Genomic DNA, 25,927 nt, shown 5'->3' with positions numbered 1-25,927 from the left:
TCTGCCGGGGCGGGGCTCTGCCGCCGGCCCCGCCCATCTCTCCCCGCTCGGCCATGGCGCTGGCCGCGCTGCTGCTGCTGCTGCTGGTGGCGCCCTGCGCCGCGGAGCCCCCGGAGCCGGCCGAGCCGCCCGACGCGCTGTTCGCCGCCGGCGCCGAGGCGTACGCGCGCGGGGACTGGCCCGCCGTGATCCTGCACATGGAGCGGGCGCTGCGGGCCCGGGGGGCGCTGCGCTCCCAGCTCGTGCGCTGCCGGCTGCGCTGCGCCAACAGCAGCGCCTGGCCCGCGGGGCAGCCGGGCCCGCCGCCCGCCCTGCGCGACCTGCTCTTCTTCCGGCAGCTGCTGCGCCGCGCCGCCTGCCTGCGGGCCTGCGCGCCCGGCGCCGCGTCCCGCCACCTGCTGAGCGAGGAGCTGGAGCTCGAGTTCCGCAGGCGCAGCCCCTACAACTACCTGCAGGTGGCCTACTTCAAGGTGCGGGCCCGGGCGGGGGAGGTGGGTTGAGGGGGGAGGCAGAGCAGGCCTGGCTGGGGATGGGGGAGCCCCCAGGGAACAAAGGGCCGCCCTGGGCCCCCATGTCTCTGCAGGGGGGCTGTTTCCAGGTGGATCCGCAGGGCACTTTCCAGGCAAATTCAGAGTGAAGGGAGGGGCTGGCAGGGGGCCCCGTGCTGGGGCTGGGGCCCCAGGTGAGGTTGGCAGCAGGTGGAATGGGAAACCGTGGGTGTGGCTCTGTCTCAGGTGTCCCGCGCTCTGCTCCACTTAGATAAATCCCAGGGGAAACCAAAGTGCAGGGTCCCTGTCATCCCATGCTCTGCATTGTGATGTACATGGGCTCCAAACTGCCCCAAAGCTGGGCACTCACACTTCGCTCACCAGCTACAGCCGGCAGCGTGGGGGCTGTTTGCAGCCGCTAGGACTTTTGAGGTTGAGAAATTACTCTGTTGGCAGATCAGACCTGTTACCAAATGCAGGAGCTCATTTCAATGTGAGACTGAAAGGCCAGAGGACCATATCTGGTCTGTCTGCTGCCTGCTAATAAGGAAGGGAGTTCTGTCCACATCCGACGCCATCCAGGGCATTCACTCCTATGTGGTAGTGGAGCTGAGTGTTTTATTAAGCTATGGCCCAGCTGAAGCCCCATGCCCATTCCACGCTGATGGTGTGCACACACTCAGTACTGTCCCTAGTGGGCTGGGTTGAATCTGGGAAGAATGGTCCGTTGAAATATGTGTTCACTAATTATGCTAAACAATCTGTTGCCCTTGTATCTAGCTGTGACTCTGTGTGCATTTCCCAGACCTGAGGAAGAGCTCTGTGTAAGCTTGTCTCTCTCTCCAACAGAAATTGGTCCAATAAAAGATACTCCTTCAACCACCTTGGCCCCCTTAACAAGGGTCAAAACGGAGGGCATGCAGATCCATTTGTCCTTTCCCTGGGTACCAATGCAGAGGAGCTGTGCGCTGCTCTTAATGCAGGCACATTCCTCCTTGAGGAGGGCTTGCGAGCAGTTGTATTAGGCGGGGGTGCTGGATGGTGCTAGGAAGGGAGGCAGCTGCATCTGGAGGGGGAACAGGATGGTGCAAGGAGAGAGGCAGTGGGAAGGGTGCTGTGGAAAGTGCAGGCTATGACCCAAGGAAATGCATGAGGTATCAGTGGGAGCATGAGATAACACTAGAGATGGGCAGAAGGGTGTTCTCTGGCAGTTAGCTACAGGCCAGTATTGTGCTGTGATGGGTAGGCTAGATGGTGGGGGCAGTGCCAAGTCTGTGGCCCCAGCCTCACGGGGGTGCCATATGCTAGTGAAATGGATATCCCCCCTAACTCCTTTTGTGCCTTGCTTTGTATTTAGCACATTTCCTTTTTCCCAGTTCAGCACATGTAACAGAATCCAGTCACGGAGCTCTCCATCCTCCCCTCTCGCTGCTTCTCCGACCCCAGGGCAGGGAAGGGTAATGGAGTTTATGCCACATGTGCAATCCAGATGTCTCCCCTCCTTTTCCTGCAGCGGAAAGTCCAGCCCCCTCTATTCTCCTCCTCCCTTCTTCAGAAGCTGAAATGCCACGTAGTGAGCTGGGGGCTGTATCATCCTTCATGCCCAGTGTAATGTGATCCATGAGGGTCACATGTTTCAGAACTGATGTCAAGTGCAGTTGTAGTCAGAAAAGTGGAAAAAATGGCCCCTTTGAACACTCCCTTCCTTGCCGCTGGTATGTCTTTGTCCCATTCAGTGACCTTACTGAGACATATAAGTGTTTACATCCATTAGATCTGTATTTTTAGTGGTAATGATGATGCTAGCGCTAACAATCTGCCCCACTGGGCACTTAAAGGAAATAACTGCAAAGAATATTCTTATGTGGCGTTGGGGGTCTTGATTCCTTCGGGAAGTTTTGTATTGCATCGATGATCACATTGACACTCTGTGGCACAGCGACTCTCCTGTAGCCCAAGAATAGGGGGCCACAGACATTTTGTCTCTGCTTTGCCCCCCAAGAAAGCTTTAAAGAAAATGCTGGGTCAGGCTGATTAAATGTCCATTTAATCCCATGTCTGTGTGAATAGTTTTTACCTACTGGCATTACGAGTAAGAGCTAAAATCAAATACTGAAGGCAATGAGAGGAAAAAATATTTGGTTTTCAGTTTGTTTCTTTGTGCATTTGACAGTTTCACTCTACACTCTACACTCCGTTGGTGTCTCTTGTTACTTGTCTTTCACAGAGCAAGAGGGAAGAGAAAATATTTTTTAAATGGAAAAATGTAGATTAAAAAACTAAAAATTTGGCAGCACAGCATTGGGTAGATGCAGAACCTGAAACTATTCAGCTGTGTTTTGTTCTGGTTTTTACTGATTAGATTTCACCTGGATGGGTCCTCTTTAAGTTCTCATGAAAATTAAACCATTGGGATAAGGTGCAATTCATAGATTCTCAGAAGGCAGAAATGAAAAAGACCTGTAAAGCCAGCTTGTTCAGCCCCTGCCAGGGCAGGATCAGTCTGTATGGTGCATTCTGGGCTTTGTCTCGTCCAATTTAAAATAACCTAAGAGTCTGGCCTTCCACTACTGCCCTGTATATTCTGTTCAGGTTTTTATACTGAACGCATCAGCACAGTGTCTGAATGCCTTCCAGAGCTGCATTAAACAACATGCCTGACATCTGTCTCACATGATGTCTTCTCCATTTCTTTCTCTCCCCCCAGGGGAAGGGAAAAGGAGGCTATTTTCCCTTGGGAGACTCTTATTAATTATCATTTTGAATGACCATCGCTAAGGCTACGTTTTAGTCACGAGTATTTTTAGTAAAAGTCATGGACAGGTCACAGGCAGTAAACAAAATTTCATGGCCCATGACCTGTCCATGATTTGTACTATATACCCCTAACTAAAACTTGGGCCAAGGGTGCTCTGGGAGGGTGGGCCGGAGGTGCTGGGGGGATGTCCCGGGACCCCCACTGGTGCTGGGGGGGCGGCGGCGCACAGCCCGGGACCCATGCTGTGGGAGGGGGAGCCAGGCAGCGGAGCTGGCAGGCTCCCTACCTGGCTCCACATGTCCCTGCGGCTCTGAGGGGGAGGGAAGGCCGGGGGGCTCCAGCACGCTGCCCCGGCCATGAGTTCCAGCTCCGCAGCTCCCATTGGCTGGGAACTGCAACCAATGGGCACTGAGGGGGCGGAGCCTGTGGGCGGGGGACAGCGTACCGAGCCCCCTCCTGGCTCCTCCGCCTAGGGGCTGCAGGGACGTGCCTGCCGCTTCTGGGGAGCCCCAGGTAAGTGCCATCCCAGCCCTGAGCCCCCTCCCACACCCACACTGCCCCAGTAGCGGCCAGTGCAGCTGGCCCAGGGGCCACCTGATCTGCTTGGGCAGCCCCGGGGCCAGCCACACCGAACACTGCAGAAGGCATACAGCCTTAACCATCACACCTAGAGGCCCCATCCGAGATCAGAGCCCCATTGTTCTCAGTGTTGTACATACTATACATAATAAAAGACAATCCCTGCCCTAAAGACCTTGCAATCTAAAGAGACATAATGGGTGAGAAACCGGAAAGATTATTATTCCCCTTGTACAGACGGGGGAGATGAGGCCCAGAGATTTGCGCAAGGTCATACAGGAAGTTTGTGGCAGAGCGAAGAGCTGAACTCAGATCTCCTGAGTCCCAGTCCAGTGCTTTAACCTCAAAACCATCCTTCCATTCCAAAATAAGGAAGCATGGGCAAAGCCTCCCAAAACCTGGGAATGAACCAGGGACATTTAGATCTTAGTTGAAATTTTGTGCTGCCCCTGCAGGACAGCCACACTTTCAAACAGCTGGGATTAGCTAAAGCAGTAGCAGCCCACAGCCTGGGGCTCTGTGGAACACAAAAGAAAATAAATGTTTAGACTGATGCAAGGTATAAGGTGTGTATGGAGAGCTGGGGAAGTGTCAAGGTTCCTTCCCTACTCTGAACTCTAGGGTACAGATGTGGGGACCTGCATGAAAACCTCCTAAGCTTACTTTTACCAGCTTAGGTTAAAACTTCCCCAAGGTACAAACTATTTTACCCTTTGCCCTTGGACTTCCACTGTCACCACCAAACGTGGGTTTATTTTTATTAGGAAAGCGTTGTTTGGAAACGTCTTTCCCCCCCCAAAATCCTCCCAACCCTTGCACCCCACTTCCTGGGGAAGGGTTGGTAAAAATCCTCACCAATTTGCATAGGTGACCACAGACCCAAACCCTTGGCTCTTAAGAACAATGAAAAAGCATTCAGTTTCTGAAAAGAAGGATTTTAATAGAAGAAGTAAAAAGTAAAAAAGAATCACCTCTGTAAAATCAGGATGGTAAATACCTTACAGGGTAATTAGATTCAAAACATAGCGAATCCCTCTAGGCAAAACCTTAAGTTACAAAAACACACAAAGACAGGAATATCCATTCCTTTCAGCACGGCTTATTTTCTCAGCCATTTAAAGAAATCATAATCTAACGCACATCCAGCTAGATTACTTACTAAGTTCTAAGACTCCATTCCTGTTCTGTCCCCAGCAAAAGCATCACACAGACCGACACTTTGTTTTTTTGCCTCCCCCCAGCTTTTGAAAGTATCTTGTCTCCTCATTGGTCATTTTGGTCAGGTGCCAGCGAGGTTATCCTAGCTTCTTAACCCTTTACAGGTGAGAAGATTTTTCCTCTGGCCAGGAGGGATTTTAAAGGGGTTTACCCTTCCCTTTATATTTATGACAGGAAGAGACGGGATTAGTGTTTTGGTTAGTAAGTAATGACATCCAGCTGTGACATGGGCAGTTTATGATGTTTCATTCAGTCTGGGTCCGGGACATGTTCCCGGTGAGTTGGCAGGGACTGGTTGTGCCCTGCAGGGGAAGCCTGGGCTAGTACAGTTTTCCGCACAAATTGTCTTGAGGGGAAGTTCTCCTGTGGTTCTGGTACACAAGCAGTTGAAGAAGCCAGTAGCTTTCCCCAGTAGATTAAGTTTGTCTGGTCCTAGCATTCCCCCAGAGCAGTGTGGGATTTTCACTCTCATGCATCCGATGAAGTGAGCTGTAGCTCACGAAAGCTTATGCTCAAATAAATTTGTTAGCTCTAAAGCGCCACAAGTCCTCCTTTTCTTTTTGTGAATACAGACTGACACGGCTGCTGCTCTGAAACTCTCCAGCATTGCGCATCATCCTGAATTCACTGGGTGGTTTATTTGTGCTCTCAAGTCTCCTTGTAAAGTTGACCTGTGACATTTACAAAAAGGTGCTTGATGGTTTCATTTCTAAGCAACTTAGTTATGGTGCAGTTCAGGCTGTTGCCTCAACAGTCCCATCTGCTCCTCATGTCTGTTGTGGGGGAAGAGATCGCCATACCCCAATTCGAGCATTCGAAAACCAGGAAATCCTCCGTTAAGTGTCGTGTTCCCTTGCCCCAAAGAGTCAGTGTGACAAAGCGAAACAAACCACAGACTCATTAAAACCAGGAACTGCTCCATCGAAGTGCAGTTTCCCACGCGTTAGGGTCCTGGCTATATTGTTATTTGGGAATGGGGAATGTTTATCTAAGCTGAGATCCCCACTGCCTCTTTAAGTGTGTCTGCAGCATGAAGCAGGGAGGCAAGGCAGCTTGTCCAGCGCAATCTCTATCAACCAGCAGTGATTATTCCTGCCCCAGTTCAGTGCTTCCACACAGACCACGCCAAGGGCCCTCTTGGGTGGTGGGAATAAGAGACCTGAATTGGAGTTTTGGTGGGCACAGATAAATTGCATTTTTTTGTTAGGGAGGGGTCAGGTGCTGTGAGGTTACCGGTGCTGTGAGGTTACCAGTCCTGTTGTTAACCTGGTGTGGGCATGCACAGGGCCCATGGAGAGTGGCTGAATTGGGGTGTGCTGGGGGGACAGGGACTATGGCTGGGTGGAGTTAGGCAAATCCGTGGAGAGAAGTGGCCGAGACCTGTGCTGTGCTGATATAGTAACATGTTCCCGGGGTGCCGAGTACATTGTCCCTGTGTGGTGGGGAGTCTGGGCTTCGGTCTCACCTTTCCCCATGTTTTCTTTGCTTAGATCCACAAGATCGATAAGGCTGTGGCTGCCGCTCATACCTTCTTCATTGGGAACCCTGACCATGTGGAGATGAGGCAGAACCTGGAGTATTACCAGATGATGGCAGGAGTCAAAGAGTCGGACTTCACAGACCTGGAGGCCAAGCCTCACATGGTAAGAACAACCCTCCTCCCGCAAGTGTTTGAGGTCTCTCTTCAGGGTCAAGGCTTCCACCCTCACCTGCCAACCTGGCACCATCATTTCCTTGGGCACTCAAAGTCTGTGTGGAGAGTTTGAATGAGCAAAGTCTCCCTCAGCACCTGCAAGGCGGGTGATCTCTGGAACTGACCTGCAATGGCTACAAACGGTGGAATAAAAGGGGTGTCCTGTTTGCTGGTTTATGACAGTAAAGAGGCTGCGGGGAGAGTTCTGCTTCTGTGGTAGAAGTTCAGGTCCTGTCTGGTGATGGCGACCAAGTGAAACAGGGCAGGGAGGTGAAAGCTGAGTGATTGAGAAGTAAAGGATTTTGTCAATGTTGTAAAACTTTTCAGGTCTTGCTATTTTTAAACACCTATTTAACTACCAACACCCAGTGAACACTGTTGAGAAAGGATGTCTTGGTTAAAGATTCAACTCCCCTGCCCTTCAGCTCAGGTGAAGCCCTCCAGGACAGCCAAGGAAGATCTAACCTGACCTTATCAGTACTTGTGAGTGTTTCGGGAGGAGATAGGGGAAGCAACCTTTCAGGGAAGGGCCCACGTCGTAAGGAACCCAAGCCCATGTGTCAAAATCACTTCTTTAGCAGGCCACCCCTAAGGTTCAAGATTGGCCTTGGCTATGAGTTTGTGGCAAAGGGGCTCACGTGACGGGAGGAGGCAACAGCCTGGTATCCTACCCCCAGTACCCTCCTGACTACCCTGCTGTGTCAGCTTCTGCATCGAAGCCAATGAATATGGAGGGGGCTGGGCATTTGTGGAGCATTATCACAGATAATAAAACTCTAGGTGTTTTTCTAACTGGCAGAATTAAAAAATAGATGGCAATTAATTTAAAATGACTGAAAAGGCCCGGAACCAGGGATCCTAAACCATCCAGCCTGCATTGTCACCGACACATGAGATTCAGGGGTGCAGCTGGACAGGGGAAGGTCATATGGGACCAGAGCTCAATGGCCTGGCTGGCTGGCTGGCTAAAAGAGCTGTGTTCCGTGTGCAGTGAAGTGGCCACGTGTCGGGGGCACCAGTAAAGGGGCCTTTGGGGAGAGGAGGATTCTCCCATGTGGAGCAGCGTGGAAGTGCACCATTCCTGCGACACTGTGCTGAATTGAGAGCCTCTCCCAGTGCACGTAGCACAGAACCAGAGAGCTCTTCATCTTCGGGAAAGCTGAAATGTGGAACTGTGAAATTTCCAGCAGCAAATATTGGGATGGGGGGATTTCTTCCACTCTATTCCCTCCCCAAACAGTCAGACACATCATGGGGAAGAGCCAAAATGTTACATGCCTAACTGGCCATGTATTGACCTTGGCCCAAACAGATGCATGAAAGATGAGAGCCCTGAGCCCTGGATAGCATTGTTGGCCACAGTAGACTAACCCCCTCTCTGACAGTGCAGTTTTGCTTTGAAGGCTGTAATGATTTGTTGTTGAGAGAGCATCTGTCCTCTGGCCCCATGGTCTGTGTGCTGTGTATTCAGCCTGCCATCTGCTTGGAGATCTTTTTTATTGAGGGACCCTGTGAAGTTGGGCAGCCACAATCTACTGCCCCTGGGCCTCAGTGAGCAGAGGGTGGGCGAGATATTTGCGGGGACAGTGCTGAACTGCACCCAGGGTGGAATGTGTCTAGCTGGGGCCTAGGTTCTAGGTTCACTTTTCCTCCTGGCTCTTTGCAGCACGAGTTCCGCCTGGGTGTGAAGTTTTACACAGAGGAGCAGCCAGAACCAGCCATTCTGCATATGGAGAAGGCGCTGGAGGAATATTTTGTAGCTGACACCGAATGTCGAGCTCTCTGCGAGGGGCCCTACGATTACGAAGGTTACAACTACCTGGAATACAATGCTGACCTGGTCCAGGCCATTACGGGTGTGTGCACCATGGTAAACCAGCTGGCGTGTAGCACAGGGACTGCCTGCCTCGAGCCCCTGCATACTGTACTTACAGCTGCAGCTTTCTCTTTGAATGTTTTTGGCTATCAGTTCAGATTTCTGGGGCACTTTCCACCAGAGAGATGGGGGGTTGATGGCTCGAGAGACTTTGCTAAGGTTGGGCTAATGGGGATTTCAATTCTCCAGCCCATTTTCTTGGTCCTAATGACAGTAATGCCTGAGTGAAGCCTCCTCCAGGCTGAAGAATGCTGCTCTGGTACAGATCTCCCCTGACCAATAAAATGTGCTGTCTTTTTCTCCCAGATCATTACGTGCAGGTGCTGAGCTGTAAGCAGAGCTGTGTTACAGAACTAGCCTCCCAGCCGGGCCAGGACAAGCCCATTGAGGATTTCCTTCCATCCCACTTCAACTACCTGCAGTTTGCCTATTACAACAGTAAGAAGCATTTCTCTTATTTCTCTGACGCTTGGGAAGCCTTGACATTAGGGTTCTTGGGATCACTGGCACACAGCTTAGCTGTCCTGATCCCTCTTTCTTTTGCACAGATAGTGGAGTGTACAAGAGTCCAGACAAAAGAGCTCAAGATTTGTGAGAGTGTTGGGTCATCCTTCAGGATAGGTTGTAGCTCCTTAATAATGCGTTGGAGGGGTTTTAGTTGGGGGCTGAAGGTGACGGCTAGTGGCGTTCTGTTATTTTCTTTGTTACGCCTGTCCTGTAGTAGGTGACTTCTGGGAACTCTTCTGGCTCTATCAATCTGTTTCTTCACTTCCACAGGTGGGTATTGTAGTTGTAAGAATGCTTGATAGAGATCTTGTAGGTGTTTGTCTCTGTCTGAGGGGTTGGAGCAAATGCAGTTGTATCGCAGAGCTTGGCTGTAGACGATGGATCGTGTGGTGTGGTCTGGGTGAAAGCTGGAGGCATGTAGGTAGGAATAGCGGTCAGTAGGTTTCCGGTATAGGGTGGTGTTTATGTGACCATCGTTTATTAGCACTGTAGTGTCCAGAAAGTGGATCTCTTGTGTGGACTGGACCAGGCTGAGGTTGATGGTGGGATAGAAATTGTTGAAATCATGGTGGAATTCCTCAAGGGCTTCTTTTCCATGGGTCCAGATGATGAAGATGTCATCAGTATAGCGCAAGTAGAGTAGGGGCGTTAGGGGACGAGAGCTGAGGAAGCGTTGTTCTAAATCAGCCATAAAAATGTTGGCATACTGTGGGGCCATGCGGGTACCCATAGTACCGAGGAAGAAATGAAACCTGGAAAACTTCAGCTCAGATGATTAGTTGGTTGGAGTTATAAGTGACTGAAAATGGAGGGTCATAATGAAACGTGTTGGGTCTCTCTGTGCACTGCTTAAAAATAGTGCTTAGACATGTATTCCGAGTGTGAAAACTAGTAGGCCTGCAGCAGTGTTGCCTGATAATATGAAGATGGGGTGAGCCTATGAGTCCACTATCCTTCTCCTTGCTTTGGTAACATCCGTTACCTGTCCCCTAGCTCCGGGATAACTGTCCATGCTCCTGGTACGCTCCCATCCCATTTCTATCTTCCGAGTGTCTGATTTATTTCCTGCTTGCAGCCTCCAACCAAACTGTTTTGAAGCCTCTCTGCTGTCTAGGAAATCATCGTCTGTGTATTCTGCTTTGGTCCAGGTGCTTTCGTGTGCTTCCTCCCTGTCAGCAGATGAGAACTGGGTGATTTCATTGCTTCCTGGCACACAGTTCTTTGTCTTCAGCAGGTGGCATGGTTTCTTTTCCACGAGGCTGGCAGGTGTCTGGCAGGAGGCTGCAGCTGTTTTCAGAGTGGTGAGGTTCTGGCAGCTCTGAGCAGGGAGCTCCCCTCCCCAGGTGCGGGCTCCAGCGACTCAGTGGCTGTTACAGCACGATAGATTGGGAGTAGCAAAGGCCCAGGGATGTTCTCATCACAAAACAGACACTTGTCAGTATTTTGTTCCTGTTGAACTTTGAGCAGAACTGTCAGGTGAGAGTGGAAGACCTGAGCAAATGGTAAGGGTGCTCGCCAAAGGACGGCACGGTGAGACCTTGAATCCAGGCTCCTTCCACCCTGCTCCTCTCAGAGCCTTCCACACTCAGTGGAGAAGCTGCAGTAAGTGCATGCCTGGCTCCGTTTCTTGGCCACACCAGCTATGAGAGCAGTGCTACACTCTCCTGCTTAACTTGGGCTGATTCTAGGGTCTCCCCCCCATCACCCCCACATCCCCTCCTTACATGTAGGCAGTGGGACCATCACAAACCTGAGTTGCACAGGAGTATGGTCACCCCTTGCAGACCCAAAACAAGGCTGTAACAGGAGGAGGAGGAACTGCAGAGCCAGCCCTCTGTCACGTCAGCTCCAATTCAGGGAGATTAATTGGAGCTGGCTAGAAAAATCTGTACCTGATTGGCAAAGGGGAAACAGCTGCCAGCCTGATTAGCCTGGGGCTATATACAGGCCCAGAGGAAGGAAGCAGGGTGGGAAGCCAGAGAGTGAAAGATGATTGGTAGTTCTTCCTTCCTTCCTGCAGAGATTGAGAAGGCCCTAAGGCTGAAACCCCCAAGCTGTAAATGGTAAGAAAGGGTGGATTGCACCCTGTAAATAAACTGCACCAAAGATTGCTGAGTCATAGATTCATAGATACTAAGGTCAGAAGGGACCATTATGATCATCTAGTCTGACCTCCTGCACAACGCAGGCCACAGAATCTCACCCACCCACTCCTGTAACAAACCCCTAAATTATGTCTGAGCTATTGAAGTCCTCAAATCGTGGTTTAAACACTTCAAGGAGCAAAGAATCCTCCAGCAAGTGACCCGTGCCCCATGCTACAGAGGAAGGCGAGAAACCTCCAGGGCCTCTTCCAATCTGCCCTGGAGGAAAATTCCTTCCCGACCCCAAATATGGCGATCAGCTAAACCCTGAGCATATGGGCAAGATTCACCAGCCAGATACTACAGAAAATTCTTTCCTGGATAACTCAGATCCCACCTCATCTAACATCCCATCACAGGCCATTAGGCCTATTTACCGTGAATATTTAAAGATCAATTAATTACCAAAATCATGTTATCCCATCATACCATCTCCTCCACAAACTTATCGAGTTTAATCTTAAAGCCAGATAGGTCTTTTGCCCCCACTGCTTCCCTTGGAAGGCTATTCCAAAACTTCACTCCTCTGATGGTTAGAAACCTTCATCTAATTTCAAGTCTAAAGTTCCTGGTGGCCAGTTTCTATCCATTTGTTCTTGTGTCCAAATTGGTACTGAGCTTTAAATAATTCCTCTCCCTCTCCAGTATTTATCCCTCTGATATATTTATAGAGAGCAATTGTATCTCCCCTCAACCTTCTTTTAGTTAGGCTAAACAAGCCAGGCTCCTTGAGTCTCCTTTCATAAGACAGGTTTTCCATTCCTCGGATCATCTTAGTAGCCCTTCTCTGTACCTGTTCCAGTTTGAATTCATCCTTCTTAAACATGGGAGACCAGAACTGCACACGGTATTCCAGGTGAGTCTCACCAGTGCCTTGTATAATGATACTAAAACCTCCTTATCCCTACTGGAAATACCTCTCCTGATGCATCTCAAGACCACATTAGCTTTTTTCACAGCCATATCACATTGGCGGCTCATAGTCATCCTATGATCAACCAATACTCCAAGGTCCTTCACCTCCTCCGTTACTTCTAATTGATGCGTACCCAGCTTATAACTAAAATTCTTGTTATTAATCCCTAAATGCATAACCTTACACTAAAGTGGTTTTTGGAGCAGAGCAGAAGCAGGACCAAGGGGGGCCCTGCTATACCCTGTTGCAGAGGCTCTTACCAAATGCAGACATGCTTTTGAGCCTTTCCCATCCTGGTGTGGACTCACTCTACCATTCTCTGAAAGCTCCTTTCAGGACTAAGAGAGGTGTTGTTTCCAGGGCTCATTCCTCTGAAATCAGGTGAACTCTGCTGTGTCCAAAGCAGGTTGGCCAGGCCTGGGAGGAGGAGGGAAGATGCCAGACTAACTCTTCTCTCTTCCCCTTGATACACACCTGTACAAGAGGTGCATGATTTCATGCTAGCTGGTTGCAGCACAGACTGGATCTCATTTCTTGGACTTCTTCTTTTATTCCGAGCTCCCTTCTGCTCCCTTTTGTGATTTCCAAACTGGTTTGTTCTCTTGGTCCATCTTCCCAGTTCGTGTTTTACTGGAGTTACAAAGTACATCAGCGAAGGATTGCAAGCCAACCAGCCTTGTGCAGGGAGGTCCTGCCTCTGTCTACTTGGAAGAGGGACTTTGCCTTTGGATCTGGCCTGGTGCAGAAGTAGTCAAAGCAGAATGAAGAGCTGAGAGGAGAGATCTCCCTGGTTCCAGAGAAGCCAGGACAGTTCCTACTGCAGAGCCAATTTCTCATCACTTACAGCACTCGCCAGGTCTGACACCATGACCCTTGTGTTTCTGAGAAATACTGGCTGGCTTATACCAGGTGTTGCAGTACTATTACAGCTGTGCTTCAGAGCCCTTTCTCATGGCAGTTCTTCTGCAGTGCAGGGAAAAATTGCTCCCCATGATTGTGAAACCGGGAAACAAAAGATAAATGACGGAAATCAGTCTGATCATGATAATGAGACTGAACATGAGTAACTAACCAGTCCTAGTCTTCAGAGAGAAAAGGGTTTGAACACCAAGGTTTCCCATTGCAGGGAATTGGAACTAGATAAGTTCATGGAGGATGAGTCCATCAGTGGCTATTAGCCAAAATGGTCAGGGATGCAACCCAATGCTCAGGGTTTCCCTAGCCTCTGACTGCCAGAAGCTGGGAGTGGATGACAGGGTTTGGATCACTTGATAATTGTTCTGTTTATTGCCTCTGAGATATCTGGCATTGGCACTGTCAGAAGACAGGAGACTGGGTGAGATGGACCATTAGTCTGACCCAGCAGGGCCATTCTTACGTCTGAATCTGACCCTTTGCTAAATCTGAGTCTGACTGTCCTTGTGCTGGAAATGTGCCCTGTTCCTGATCTGTGCCCCTCCTTGCCGGCGTCCTGCAAAGCACAGAGGGACGGCTTCTCTCAATGAGCTGATTTCTCTTTGCAGGTGGGAATTATGAGAAAGCCATTGAATGCGCCAAGACCTACTTGCTTTTCTTCCCTAATGATGAAGTGATGAATCAGAACTTGGCCTACTACGCGGCTGTCCTCGGGGAAGGGCTGGCTGCACCTATCGATCCTCGAGAAGTGAGTGATCTTCAGTCTGTCCCCGGCAAACCACTCCTCGAGCTCTGCCAGGCCTGTTGAAGCAGCATCTGCAGACCTGGGATTGGTATTTGTAGGGCAGATGAGCTGCAGTCTGCTCAGCATTAGGATTGGCCGTCTTCATTCCTCACACATACGTTCCAATTGGTGCTGAAGGGACTGGATGCAGAACCCCTGGTCAAAGCTCAGCTGACACAATGCAGTAAAAATGGCTGGAGTACTTTGCAGATTTCTGTGGTTATGTGAGCCAGGAATAAGCGTAAGCTAGCCTCCTGCCTCAGGGCACCGGCCAATCACTGACTGGCAGGGCTAGGGAGAAGCCTATCCCATCCGCATGTTAGTGCGTGCTGATCCAGTGTGGGGTTCTGCACCTTCCTCTGAAACATCAGGGACTGGCTGGTGTTGCGTGCATTTCGTTTGCAGAAATTGCCAAACTGGCCAAAATGAAAAATACCCAGCCTGAAGGAGACATTCAGTGTGGGACATTTCAGCCCGGATGGTTAAAGCTTGGCAAAGTGATAAGCAAATGAAAACAGGATCTTATAATGGGGAATGTCAGGCAGCTTACATGGGGATGGTACAACCAGCCCCACCTGTCATGAAAACATCTCGCCAAATCAACTTCTTGGCTTTATTTGCTACCATTACAAAGTGGGAATTAATGGAAAGGGGGGATGTTTTATAGAGAGTCTATGGGTAGTGGTGAGAGCAGCTTTCCATTTGAACCTGGCGTTAACACTCATCCCTAAGTTTTTCAGACTGGAAATGGTCTCCATCGACAGAGCTATGCAGGGACCTGGGACTGGAAGAGCAGGGGGCTGCAGGGCTGGATTGAGGTGTATTGAGAGGGATTGAAACATGGCATAGAATAGCAGAGTCCTGCACTTTCTTTCCCACCACACCTCCAGTTTTGGAATTCTGTAGCTCTCTGTAATGCTCATCTCATGGCGCCTGGTTCCCCGCAGTGGCCAGAGCAGCGTGTCTATTGGAAAGCCCACGTAGGCTGCTCTGACCCATCCATCTCTCCCACGCTTTCAGAATATCCAGGTGTATCGGCAGCGCAGCCTGCTGGAGAAGGAGCTGCTCTTTTTCAGCTACGATGCCTTTGGGATTCCATTTGTGGACCCGGTGAGTGGAGACTCTCTTGGCCTGGTACTGGACACACCTGCAGGAACTAGAAGTGGGCAGGTTTAGACTGAATGCTCGGGGGTGGGGTCTGTGGGGCACCAAGGGGAGGAGCTGTGCTGGAAGAGGGGGGTGGTTTTGTAGAGGAGAAGAGGGAGCTGGGATGGGCTGATTGCTCTTCAATGGCACTGCTGTCTGTCCCTGGACAGGGCTGCACCCTTGTGTCTGAGCCATGGATTGGGGTATCTCGGGCAAGGATGAGGTTATCTCTGGTTTCTTTCCTGTCTTTAGGACACGTGGACCCCAGAGGAGGTGATCCCAAAGAGGCTGCGCGAGAAGCAGAAGTGAGAACTCGTTCAGTAACACTTGCAGGAGCATCGTCTCTTTGCTCCCACTGCTGGCATGTGGAATCGCTCTCGTGGGGGTTCTGTTAATGCACGTTGTAGCTGGAATCTTCCGAACCCATCTAGTGCAGCAGGCGGGGGAGCCTGGTGGTTCCAGGAGTAGCTGCGTGGGCTGGGCTGGAGGCTGCGAGAGTTTCTGAGCATGCCAGTGGGATGGGATGCTATGTAAAATGGGAGCTAGGGCTGGAATGAACCCATCAGGAAGGTGTTACGGGCATGTCATCAGACTGCTGAGCCCCCAGCCAGGGGCACTGCCCGCCCCATCTGCCTTACCGTTGAACCCATCCCACAGCTTCATCTCCTTCCCCTGCACCTCTTGGTCTCTGCCCCCTTTGTGGAGGCCTCAGGATTGCTGCCGCCAGCCCCCTGCCCATCTCCCAATTGGCTGATCACTTAGACGTCTGCCCCAGAGGCAGGAGAGCAGCTCACAGCTTCTTTGTGCCCAGGGTGGAGCGCGAGACAGCGGCTCGAATCTCCGAGGAGATCAGCAACCTGATGAAAGAGATAGAGACGCTGGTGGAGGAGAAAACCAGAGAGTCTGCGGACATGAGCAAGTTCATGCGGGAAGGTAAGAGAGAGAGTTGTGAAATGTGCCCACGTGTCCCCCAGTGACCCAGCAGACAGCCAAGCCATCACCCCTGTGTGCTCTGTAGCTGGGGGCTCTGGGCAAGGAGCAGGATGTTCAGTGCTCCCAAAGGAGTGGCCTGTGGCTGAGGCGAAATGGCATCTCCCCCTCCTTGCGCATGCCACCCTCTGTACATGTCACGCACCCAGTGCTAGCAGTGCCCTCTGATGCGCCCTCCCCGGCAGAGGGCTCCCCGGACTCCAGTATTGCTCCTTGGCCCTGTAGGTGGGCCCTTGCTGTACGATGGGCTCAGTATCACCATGAACTCCCGGCTGCTGAACGGCTCTCAGCGAGTGGTGGTGGACGGAGTCATCTCTGAGGAGGAGTGTCTGGAGCTGCAGAAACTCACCAACGTGAGTAGCTCGTCGCCAGCTCCAACACCCGGAGACTGGGGAGGCAAGAGAGGGGCTGGCTGGCATGGAGGCTGGGGAAGGGCAGCTCAGCGACGGGGGAGAGCAGGCTGAGCAGGGGGCAGGGAAGGGGTTGCTTTGAGTGACCCTGGGAGGGGAGGATGGGGCTGGAGTGTGGAGAGCATTGGGGAGTGGGGCTGTCACCTATTTAAAAGCACAATCCAGAGTGAGCCACTTGAGAGGAATTAAATCCAGTCTCGTTCTGCAATTCTTAAGCCAGGACTTTAGTGCCCCAGAGCAGCCCTCCTAGCCCCCTGACTGGGGAGAACGTCGCATCCGTCTGCCCCACCGGCACCTGCACACCGGGATCGTCCTGTTACCCAGCTCAGAGCAATAACTGTGCTCCCCGATCCCCGTGGCATTGGCTACCACAGGTCTCAGGCCGATATTGGGAGGGTCTGTGTCTGCAGGGTGGGGCCTCTGACCGGCAGCAGGAAGGGGGTGCGATAGTGAGGGCTGGTCCAGGGCAGGGTGGGGAGAGCTCGGGTTGGAGGCTGGATTTGTGGTAATGAGGATCTGCAGCATGTACCAGCATGTCAAGGGGGCAGGATCTGAACTCCTTGCCAAGGACCCTGAACTATTTCACTGGGACTTTGTTACAGTTTCTGGCCTGTCCAGGCCCCAGTGCTCTTTGGCATCACATCTGTTCCTTTCCAGGGAAAAGCCTGGGGAGGGGTGGTTCCAGCCCTACCACGCTTGCTCGGCTTCTCTGAGGGTTTGGCCAGTCTCCGTGCCCTGGCTAGAGCCCATTCCTGCCCTTCTCTGAGGAGCAGGCGGCAGCATGGGGGTCTCACGTCTGACCCTGGGTTTTGCAGGCAGCTGCGTCTGCTGGGGATGGCTATCGCGGGAAAACCTCCCCTCACACTCCCAGCGAGACCTTCTATGGTGTGACGGTCTATAAGTCCCTCAAGGTAGGTTTGCTTGTTTGACTGAGGGGGGATGCTGTGGACGTGTTTGAGAGAAGAGTGTGGCTAGCACTGGGGAAAGGCTTGGGGGGTGGGGGAGATGGGGTGGAAGGGATGAGGCAGGTCAGGGGAAGGAGGCATTAGCAGGATGCTTTGCGCCCAACCTGCTCTCTCACCTGGAGGCATAAACAAATTTGGGGAGCCCCCTGAGGAAGCCCAGTTCGGAGAATGGCGGAGTCGCCAGGGTGTGCCCTACCCATTCAGGCCCCTCAGAGTAAAGATTGGTGAGTTTACAGAACTGTCCCTGTATCAGCCAAGGGGTGGGGGGACCTTCATGGATTGCAGAGAGGAGGAGATGTCTCTATCATTGCTGCCCTTCGCTCCAGCCCAAACTGCTGGTTCTGGGGACAAAGCCTGGTGAGATCACTGAGGAAGAAGCCAGGCCGCCTGACTGCTGCTCCTGCTCTGTCTCCCCCTGCAGCTGGGGCAGGAGGGCAAGGTGTCCATGCACAGTGCCCGGCTCTACTACAATGTGACGGAGAAGGTGCGGCGCGTGATGGAGTCCTACTTCCGCCTGGAAACCCCGCTCTATTTTTCCTACTCTCACCTGGTGTGCCGCACGGCCATCGCAGGCGAGTAGCTGGCTGCCCCCCCCCCCGCCCCCCACCCTTGCTCAGTGGGCTGCTGATCTTGCACTTCCCCTTCCCGGGGTTCCTGATTCAGGCTGCTGCTGGTGGCAGGACCCCTCCCTCTCCTCCCGCAGTCCTGTGGGTAGCTGCTGCCGGGGGGACTCCCTTTACAACCATCAAACCACTTCTCCAGTGGGCTCTCTGTCTCACACCTGCCTCGTAATAAGGATTCCGCCCTTGATGCCACCTGTGCAGCCCAGGTAGTGTGGGTGAGTTGGCCCAGGTGTAACTGACTGGCACTTAGCTAACCATTCTGTTGATGTGCAGGAGGGGACAGACTCCAGCTCCCTCCCTCTTGGCTGGGCTGGCTCTGCAGGGCTAACAGGAGGAAGAAGCTGTGCAGATTTGGTTGCTAAATCCAGAGGACATGGAGAGCAAACTATGCAGTGGGAGAGGGAGACGGCGTGTTATAGTCACTGCTCAGAACTTCAGCCGTGTGTCCTAGACTGGCACCAAGGCCCTGCCTGCTCTGTGGCAAGCTGAACCCCGTCACTTCCGCAGAACTCAGCCATTGATTCTGCAGTGGCTTCAATTCAAAAATGCCGCCTTCTTTTGCTGGCAGCAAATAACAGCATCACATAAAGCGGCAGCCAGGGGGTTGGCAGCTGGATAGGGGGGCGTTGGAGCTCTTGACACCAGAGGAGGCAAGTGATTCAGGTTTCCAGCATTCAGAGGCACTTAAAGCTCTTGGCCCAGATTGTGAAATGTATTATGGTGTTGCTGTTCTCAGTGTTGCAGAGCCTAGCTGACTTAGGAGACTCTCATTTCCAAAGTGATTTAGGAACAGAGCCAAAATCCTGTCAGTGAGTTTAGGCTCCTAAAGAGCATGAGACTTAGGCTCTGAAATCAGTTTGCTGTTGCAGTGCTGAGCCCAACGATATGTACGTACCTTTAAAAATCTGGGACGGAGGTGCTGAGTCTCATGGGCGGGGGCAGATGTGACTGGGAATTCTAGTTCCCCCACCCCAGGAACTTGGCCAGCCATTCCCAGTATCCCCCAGTGCATCCAACCTAACTGGAAAGTGCATTGGCTGGATGCGTCCGCTAGGGTGAGCAGTGGGATAGTTATAACATGTCATTGTTTGAACTGGAATCATGAGCTCCCATTGAGATGATGCGGTAGGTTTGGGGGTATTGCACCCCTAAAACATGGAGCAGTGCCACTCCTTATAGGCCTAGGGAACAAGGGACCACAGCTCTGCCAGCTACCACTGAATTCTGGCCTCCCCGAAATCGCAGGTCAGAGTGTTGTGAGGGGAGAGGCTCATGGGGTTAGGGCATCCTTGCTGTGAGTGCTCTGGGGTGCAGGGGTTGGTGACCATAGATGGACATCCTGCCATCTCAGGACAGGCTCTGTAACTACCCACGCTTCGTTCCATCTCAGATAAGCAAGCGGACCGGACAGACTCCAGCCACGCCGTGCACGTGGATAACTGCATCCTCAATGCAGAGGCCATGGTGTGCGTCAAGGAGCCGCCAGCGTACACGTTCCGGGACTACAGGTAACAGCCATGCGAGCAGTGCTTGGCTCAAGGCACAGTCTGCCTAGGCTCACAATTGCTAGGCTGCAATTGCCTGGTTCTACTTGGTGACCTGATCACTGGCCTTTCAGTCCTTACTGGGGAACTACATTTCCCAGAATTCCACACCGAGCCCCAGTGACAGACAGGCTGCCAGCACCTGCACTTAAAGGGGCCAACACACTTAGTTACAGGGACCTTGCTGAATAGGGAGTCTCAGAAGTGTGGCTACAACTGCTCCTGGACATTGTTGTGTGCGAAGGAAGATCCAGAGCTGTCCGGCATTCAGAGTCCATAGCAGCAAGGCTGCAGAAAGGCTCCCTGCCATGCTCGCTGCCTGCTTGGGAAAGGGGGAGAGGGATTGGTAGGTGTCTCTTCTCTGGCTAGTCCTGGGGCAGAGGGAGGCGTGCTGAGGCTGCTGAGTAGCGAATGCCTTCTCTGCTCTGTCTGGCTCTAGTGTCATCTTGTATCTCAATGGGGACTTCGAAGGAGGAACCTTCTACTTCACCGAACTGGACGCCACCACCGTGACTGTAAGTAGCTTGTCTGCCCCATGGGCACAGTGATTCTGGTTTGGGCAGCTCTGGAGAGGTTGGAGACTCATTTCTGCTCTACCCAGTTCCTGCCTCACTCTGCCTGTGGCTGACACTCGGGGTTCACCCTGAGAGCTTGTTTACACGTGAAAATTAATCCAGAATGAGGCAGGTTGTGACTTTAAAGACTACTCCCAATTAACTCCCTGTGTGGATGCTTTGATTCCAGAATGCTTTATTCCAAATTAGCTTAATCCATTGGACTACGAGCATCTGTGCATGGAGCTAATCAGGAATAACTCCCCATTGGAGCAGCATGACTGTTCCGGTGCTGAGAGGGCTGGGAGGCAGCACTCCCGCTGTTACCCTGGCTGGGAAATGGAGATGGCTGCACTCTGATGTGGGATGGGGCCATCTCTACAGAGGGGTGTGACCAGGGTCCCAGTGCGGAGCCAGCCGAGGTCACTCAATTAGGGTGAACTGCAAAGAATGGGGCAGACAAACCCCAAAACTGGTGGATAATTCAATGTTTAGATTTACACAGCCAGCACTAAACAGCTTCTGTTATACCTCACTGGTTACTCAGAAGTCCAAACAACACAGTTCCCTTGAAGTGACCCAGCCTCAGGCCTCCATCCAGGTACCCACGTCAGATATGATGAAGATTTCTGAAAATCTTACTTCGTCATACAGACGCTCCCTGACTTACACAATCGTTCTGTTCCGCAATGCCTTGTGTAACTTGAATTTTGCGTAAGTCGGAAACGTATACCAACATTATGCCAAAAAAAAAACCACACAAAAAAACCCCTTCCTATTTCTAGCTTATGGAACTTTTTCCATAAGTGCGGATTTGCATAAGTCAGGTCTTGTGTAACCCAGGGAGCATCTGTATAAAAGAACAGGTTCTACCAATCCCAAAGGGTCGGACACATCACCTCCCAGGTTACTGAATATTCCAGATCTTACCCAAATACGCGCTGCAGCCAATTCTTATTAACTAAACTAAAATTTATTAAAAATCAAGAGAGAGAGAGTATGATTAAAAGATCAATATAAATACAGACATGAGTTCAGTTCCTGAGGGTCAGATTCATAGCAGAGATGGTGAGCTTTGTAGTTGCAAGGAGTTCTTTCAGAAATAGTCCATAGGTTATAGTCCAATGGTTATATTTCAGGGCGGTCCAGTCAGAGCTCAGTCCTTGTGGCGTAGGCTTCCCCTGCATGAAACCTTAAGCAGATCTGAGATAAACAGGATCAGGACCCAAGAGTCTTTTTATACATCCACTCGATGTTCTAGCATCCACTTGACCACACAGTCCTGGATAAACAAGAGGCTTTGGAGGTAACCTTCTGTTTTCTAAACACCACCAGTAATTAGTTACACAAATTAACATAGGGCAATTTATCCATTAGGCAGTCTATCACAAACTTCAGAGACATACAAACAATGACATTATTTCACCCAGGATTCGTCTAAGTGTTAATATTCCCTTTTGAGCTCTGAATTAGTAGCTATAGTGACAGACGGGCACTGTCTGTTTACACAGTTAGCATCTAAGATACACACAAATAGTATCACTTCTAATTTCTGACAATACAGGTTTGCATTGCAAAGTTCTAGCCTATCTAGCCATAGAATGGCCCTGCTTGCCATTTCTAACATGTCTTTAAAGATTGGCTTTGGGCTAGTTAGCCTGCAAGCTGTTTAACCCTTTCTGGCCATGAGTTATATTTTGTGTAAGATTCGTTGGAATTATATAATGGTGGTAGCAATAATGATTTGCATAGTTATAAATTAGACAACGTCATCGTCACAAGGGGCAGAATTGGGGCTGTGCCGCAGTACAGGGCAGGAGTGATCCCTGTGGAGGCTGATCCCCTGGCGCCTGGCTGCCTGGCTAGCCTCCATGGCCTCCAGGAACCTGGGGAGCTCCTCCCACGGGGGACGACGCCACTGGCAGAGCATGTGCTGCATCACTCAGGCTGGGTGTAGATGGAACCTCCAGGAGAGCTGGGGAGCCGAGTGGGTATGACCTGGGCTGTCCCAGCCACTTCCTGGGCAGACGCTCCCACTGCCCGGCATTGCCTGGAGTTCTCTCTGCACAGCAGGGTCTGAGAGCATAGTCCCCTGCTGCCACCCCTCTGCTTCTGCCCTGCACTGGGGACTCTAATCCCCCCAATATCCCCTCTCCAGCTGGCCCCCAGGGTCCTGTCTCCCCTGTTGACTGGCCTGTCTGCTGGCTCTTACCTCACCCGTCCCTCATTACCCGCTGCTGCCTGGATGGTTAGGGGGTCCTAATCCGTGCACCTGTCCCCTGCAGGCAGAGGTGCAGCCGCAGTGCGGGCGTGCTGTCGGCTTCTCCTCTGGCTCGGAGAACCCTCACGGGGTGAAGGCCGTGACCAAGGGCCAGCGGTGTGCCATCGCCCTGTGGTTCACTCTGGACCCGCGACACAGCGAACGAGTAAGTACTGCCCCGCATTGGCATACTGCCTCGGCACCGCTCCACTCACACACATGCCTGTCCCCCAGCTGTGCGCCTACCCCCTCCTCCTCCTCTGCCCTGCCTTCCTCAAGGAGGCTTCCATAGTGCTGGAATGGGCTCTGGGGTACGGAAAACAGCTGGGTGAGATCCCTGAGGACTTGCCTTTCCCCCTGCAGCTGCTGTGCAAGTGTCAGGCTGTGAAAATAGCCAAGGGAAGCCTAGGCTGTGTGGGGGGGGGAGGTGAGGAGGGGCATGTTTTAAGTAGAGGTTGGGACGTTCTAATGTCATTGTACCGAGCACTGGTGAGACCTCATCTGGAGCAGTGTGTGCTGTTCTGGTCACCCGTCTGCTAGAAAGATGAATCCATGCTGGAGTGAGGCAGAGAAGGGCTGCTGGGATGCTCAGGGGGATGGAGAGCTGATCTTACGAGAGCAAATTGAAAGAGCAGGGCTTGGGTAGCCTGAAACGCAGGCTGAGAGAGAGCTGACTGCTGTCTATTACTATACCAGGTGCGGGGAAGAGCTGTTTAGGCTAAAGAACAGCATCAGCACAAGAAAAAATGGGCTGGCCAGGAGTAAACTCAGGCTGGACATTAGGAGGTTTCTAGCCACCCAGGCAGTGAGATTCTGGAGCAGGCTCCCAAGCTTCTGAATGGGGTTATCTGAATGGTTGGCTACGATAGCAGGGACAGGACTCACTGACCCAGGAGGTCCCTCTGAGTCCTATGCCCTTGCATTCGGGGTGTGATCCCATTATGCTCTGGGGATCCCCTCCCCAGTGCCACAAGGGCAAAGCAGGGGGCTGGCTCTTGCAGCGTGCTCTAACCTGCCCTTCCCCCCCAGGAGCGTGTGCAGGCTGATGACCTGGTGAAGATGCTCTTCAGCACAGAGGAGGTGGATTTGTCTCAGCTGAAGGAGCCGGAAGCAGAGCTGCCAGCCATGACAGAGGCTCCTGGGCAGAGTGTAGAGGGAAAGGACGAGTTGTGATGGCCCTCCAGGAAGGGCCCTGTTAGGCGCCAGCTCGGCCCCGCTGAGGGAAGCGGGACTAGCTATCGCGTTTCAGGACTCAAACCCCCTTGACTGCAGCTCGTGGATTCAGGACACTGGACCTGGAACTGAAGGCAACTAACTCCCTTAAAGCTCTTGTCAGGAGCAGAGATTTCCTTGGCCTGCCCAGAAGCCAAGGCATAGCTGGGGCTGGAGAGGAAGCTTTGCTGGATTTGCTTTGGGCCACATGCCTGAGAAGTGCCTGGTGTCACTAGTCACATCCTGCCTCCCCATCTCCTGCAGCGAGGACATGACTAACCCAGGGTAAGACTGTGTGAGACATACACATTCTGGGAGGGATCAAAGTTCTGGGCTGCTGGGAGGACTTCCAGTGCCTGGAGTTAGGGGGATGCTGGTCAGGGTTGGAGCTGCAGCCAGTGAACCTCCAAAGGGCCTGTTGGTTCGAACACACTGTGTCACGGCTGTGCCTTCCAATGCAACCAGGGAATAAAGGTTTCTTTTCTAATCTGTTGGTGTCTCCTTTGATCAGCTCCTCCCTGGGTCACAGCCTGGTGTCTGTGTGGATAAGTAGAGTGTCGATCCACTGAGTGGATAGGCAGCAGTCAAGACACCCGTTGGCTCCCTGCACCATGGGATGCTGTGAAGATGGGGACGGGTCTGTTGACTCAATGCCCGGGTTCATGTTGCAAGTCTGTTTGCTACAGAACTGTGGATTCTGTGCCATACTCCCCACTGAGGACCTCATTTGGGAGGTGTCTGGTATCCACTGCATTCCTTGTCCTCCTTTGCCCTGCAACGGCCCTTTAATGAATGTCTCCCTCTGGCAATGGACCATCTGGATCCCACTCTGCCTTTGTGTATTGTCCATGCTTGTGGTATCATCTTATGGCAGCGATGCTCTTGTCCCCTGCTCTGTCCCCCACTTTATCCTTCCCTTGCCTGTCTTCACTCTCCCACTTGTCTTGCTGCTTCCTTTCTGGCCCTTCTCTCATCTCTGCACCTTCCAGGTTTCGTGCCTGTAACCCTCATCCGTGCTCCTCTGCTTATTTTCCGTAGCGCTTGCTGTGAATGCTGCAAGTCGAGTCCTGGATTCCAAGTCCTGAAGGGCCCACTGGGGTCACCTCGTCTGACTGCCTGTGTAGCACAGGCCAGAGACCTGCCCCAAAATCATTCCTACAGCAGATCTGGGAGAAAAACCTCCATCTTGATTTGAAAATGGCCAGTGATGGAGAATCCTCCGTGACCCTTGGCAACTTCTTCCAATGGTTAATTACTCTCTGCTAAAAATGGACACCTGTTTTCCAGTCTGAACTTGTCCAGCTTCAGCGTCCAGCCACTGGATCATGTCAGACCTTTGTCTGCTAGCCTGAAGAGCCCATTATTGAATATTAGTTCCCCATATAATTTGCCTGGGCTGTGCTGTCCTGCCATACTCCATATCCATTCCCTTGGGATCTCCTGGGCTCTCTGCGTGTGCTGTTGTCAGTGCAATTCTTGAAGCTGATAGATGGCACATGTAGAAGGATTCAGAATCCCAGTGTCACGTAAGCTGCCATTCTGGCTGGCTCCCTGCTTTTCCATGCTCAGAGCTAATGGGGATTACTGGACCAGCTGGAGCATCCTTTGGGAATCAAAGCCCTTCCATGCTAAAGGCCTCTCAGCAAACAACGATGCCTCTGCATCCAGCAAGTAGGATAGAACCTGCACTGGGATAGATAGTCCCTTCCAGTTTTGTTGGCTGAAGAGCCTTCTGGCTGTAGTTTGCCCACTTGAGGGCAGCAGTTCCTAACCAGGCCAACGGAGAGCGAGCTGAGCTGAGCGGTTCATGGCACAGGGACTCTTTCCCTCTATGAAGAGGACTGAACTTAGGATTTGCTTAGAACGCGAGCATGCATCCTGCATCTTGTCTACTTAAATTTTGCTTTATGCGACTTGCCATGAGAGGGCAGGGGAACATCTGTTGCGCTGATGTGGGTAACACTCTAAGCAATATTGAAGGTCACTCAGCCAGGACATGAATGCTCTGGCCAGTTACCTTCATCAGTGGAGTCGTACATTAAGTGAGTCTAAGATAGTGGCTGCAACCTTCCTTCTAAACAATCACCTGGCCAATCAGCCCGTTACAGTCAGTGTTGTTAATTGTCCACTCCCTTTACAGCCAGTTGTCACTTATTTAGGAGTCAGACCAGACCACAGTCTACCATAAAGGTCCCATCTAGAACACTTAAGAAAAAAGTTCACCTCCCGCACTACCTTGATCCAGAAACTAGCAGGAACCTTCTGAGGAGCAGAGGCAGATGTTTTATGAACCTCAGTCCTGGCGCTGGTATTTGCTTCAGTAGAATTGCTACAGTTTGGGCAGA

At 51.9% G+C, this 25,927-nt stretch overlaps 1 protein-coding gene across 5 annotated transcripts; it reads left to right on the top strand.

Annotated features, from left to right (window-relative positions):
- The first annotated feature begins 34 nt into the window (after positions 1-34).
- On the top strand, positions 35-24,069 carry P3H1 (prolyl 3-hydroxylase 1). Of its 5 annotated transcripts, none has more exons than XM_043531654.1 (15): positions 35-470; positions 6,534-6,686; positions 8,403-8,592; positions 8,919-9,050; positions 13,703-13,842; positions 14,899-14,988; positions 15,277-15,329; positions 15,836-15,957; positions 16,240-16,367; positions 17,240-17,335; positions 17,811-17,961; positions 19,403-19,520; positions 19,996-20,071; positions 21,250-21,416; positions 22,396-22,535. In XM_043531654.1, exons 1-15 carry the CDS (start codon positions 54-56, stop codon positions 22,463-22,465), a joined length of 2,103 nt encoding a protein of 700 aa, XP_043387589.1. In that variant the 5' UTR covers positions 35-53; the 3' UTR covers positions 22,466-22,535. The 5 variants fall into 5 exon arrangements, with proteins under 5 accessions (XP_043387589.1, XP_037736975.1, XP_037736974.1 ...); XM_037881046.2 differs by lacking the exon at positions 21,250-21,416 and adding an exon at positions 23,400-24,069 and having other exon boundaries at positions 38-455; positions 22,396-22,536; XM_027828210.3 differs by lacking the exon at positions 21,250-21,416 and adding an exon at positions 23,400-24,069 and having other exon boundaries at positions 38-470; positions 22,396-22,536.
- The last annotated feature ends 1,858 nt before the right edge of the window (positions 24,070-25,927 follow it).

Source organism: Chelonia mydas, chromosome 18 (genome assembly GCF_015237465.2).
Source record: "Chelonia mydas isolate rCheMyd1 chromosome 18, rCheMyd1.pri.v2, whole genome shotgun sequence".
In the NCBI taxonomy this organism is placed as follows: domain Eukaryota; kingdom Metazoa; phylum Chordata; order Testudines; family Cheloniidae; genus Chelonia; species Chelonia mydas.
The sequence above is the reverse complement of the archived record's forward strand: the minus strand, read 5'-3'. Positions and strand labels throughout refer to the sequence as shown.

Coding starts and splice junctions, on each gene's coding strand:
- P3H1 (XM_027828210.3), top strand. CDS start 54: ATGGCGCTGGCCGCGCTGCTGCTGCTGCTGCTGGTGGCGCCCTGCGCC. Junction 471..6,533: donor TGCAGGTGGCCTACTTCAAG/GTGCGGGCCCGG, acceptor TTCTTTGCTTAG/ATCCACAAGATCGATAAGGC. Junction 8,593..8,918: donor CCTGGTCCAGGCCATTACGG/GTGTGTGCACCA, acceptor TTTTTCTCCCAG/ATCATTACGTGCAGGTGCTG.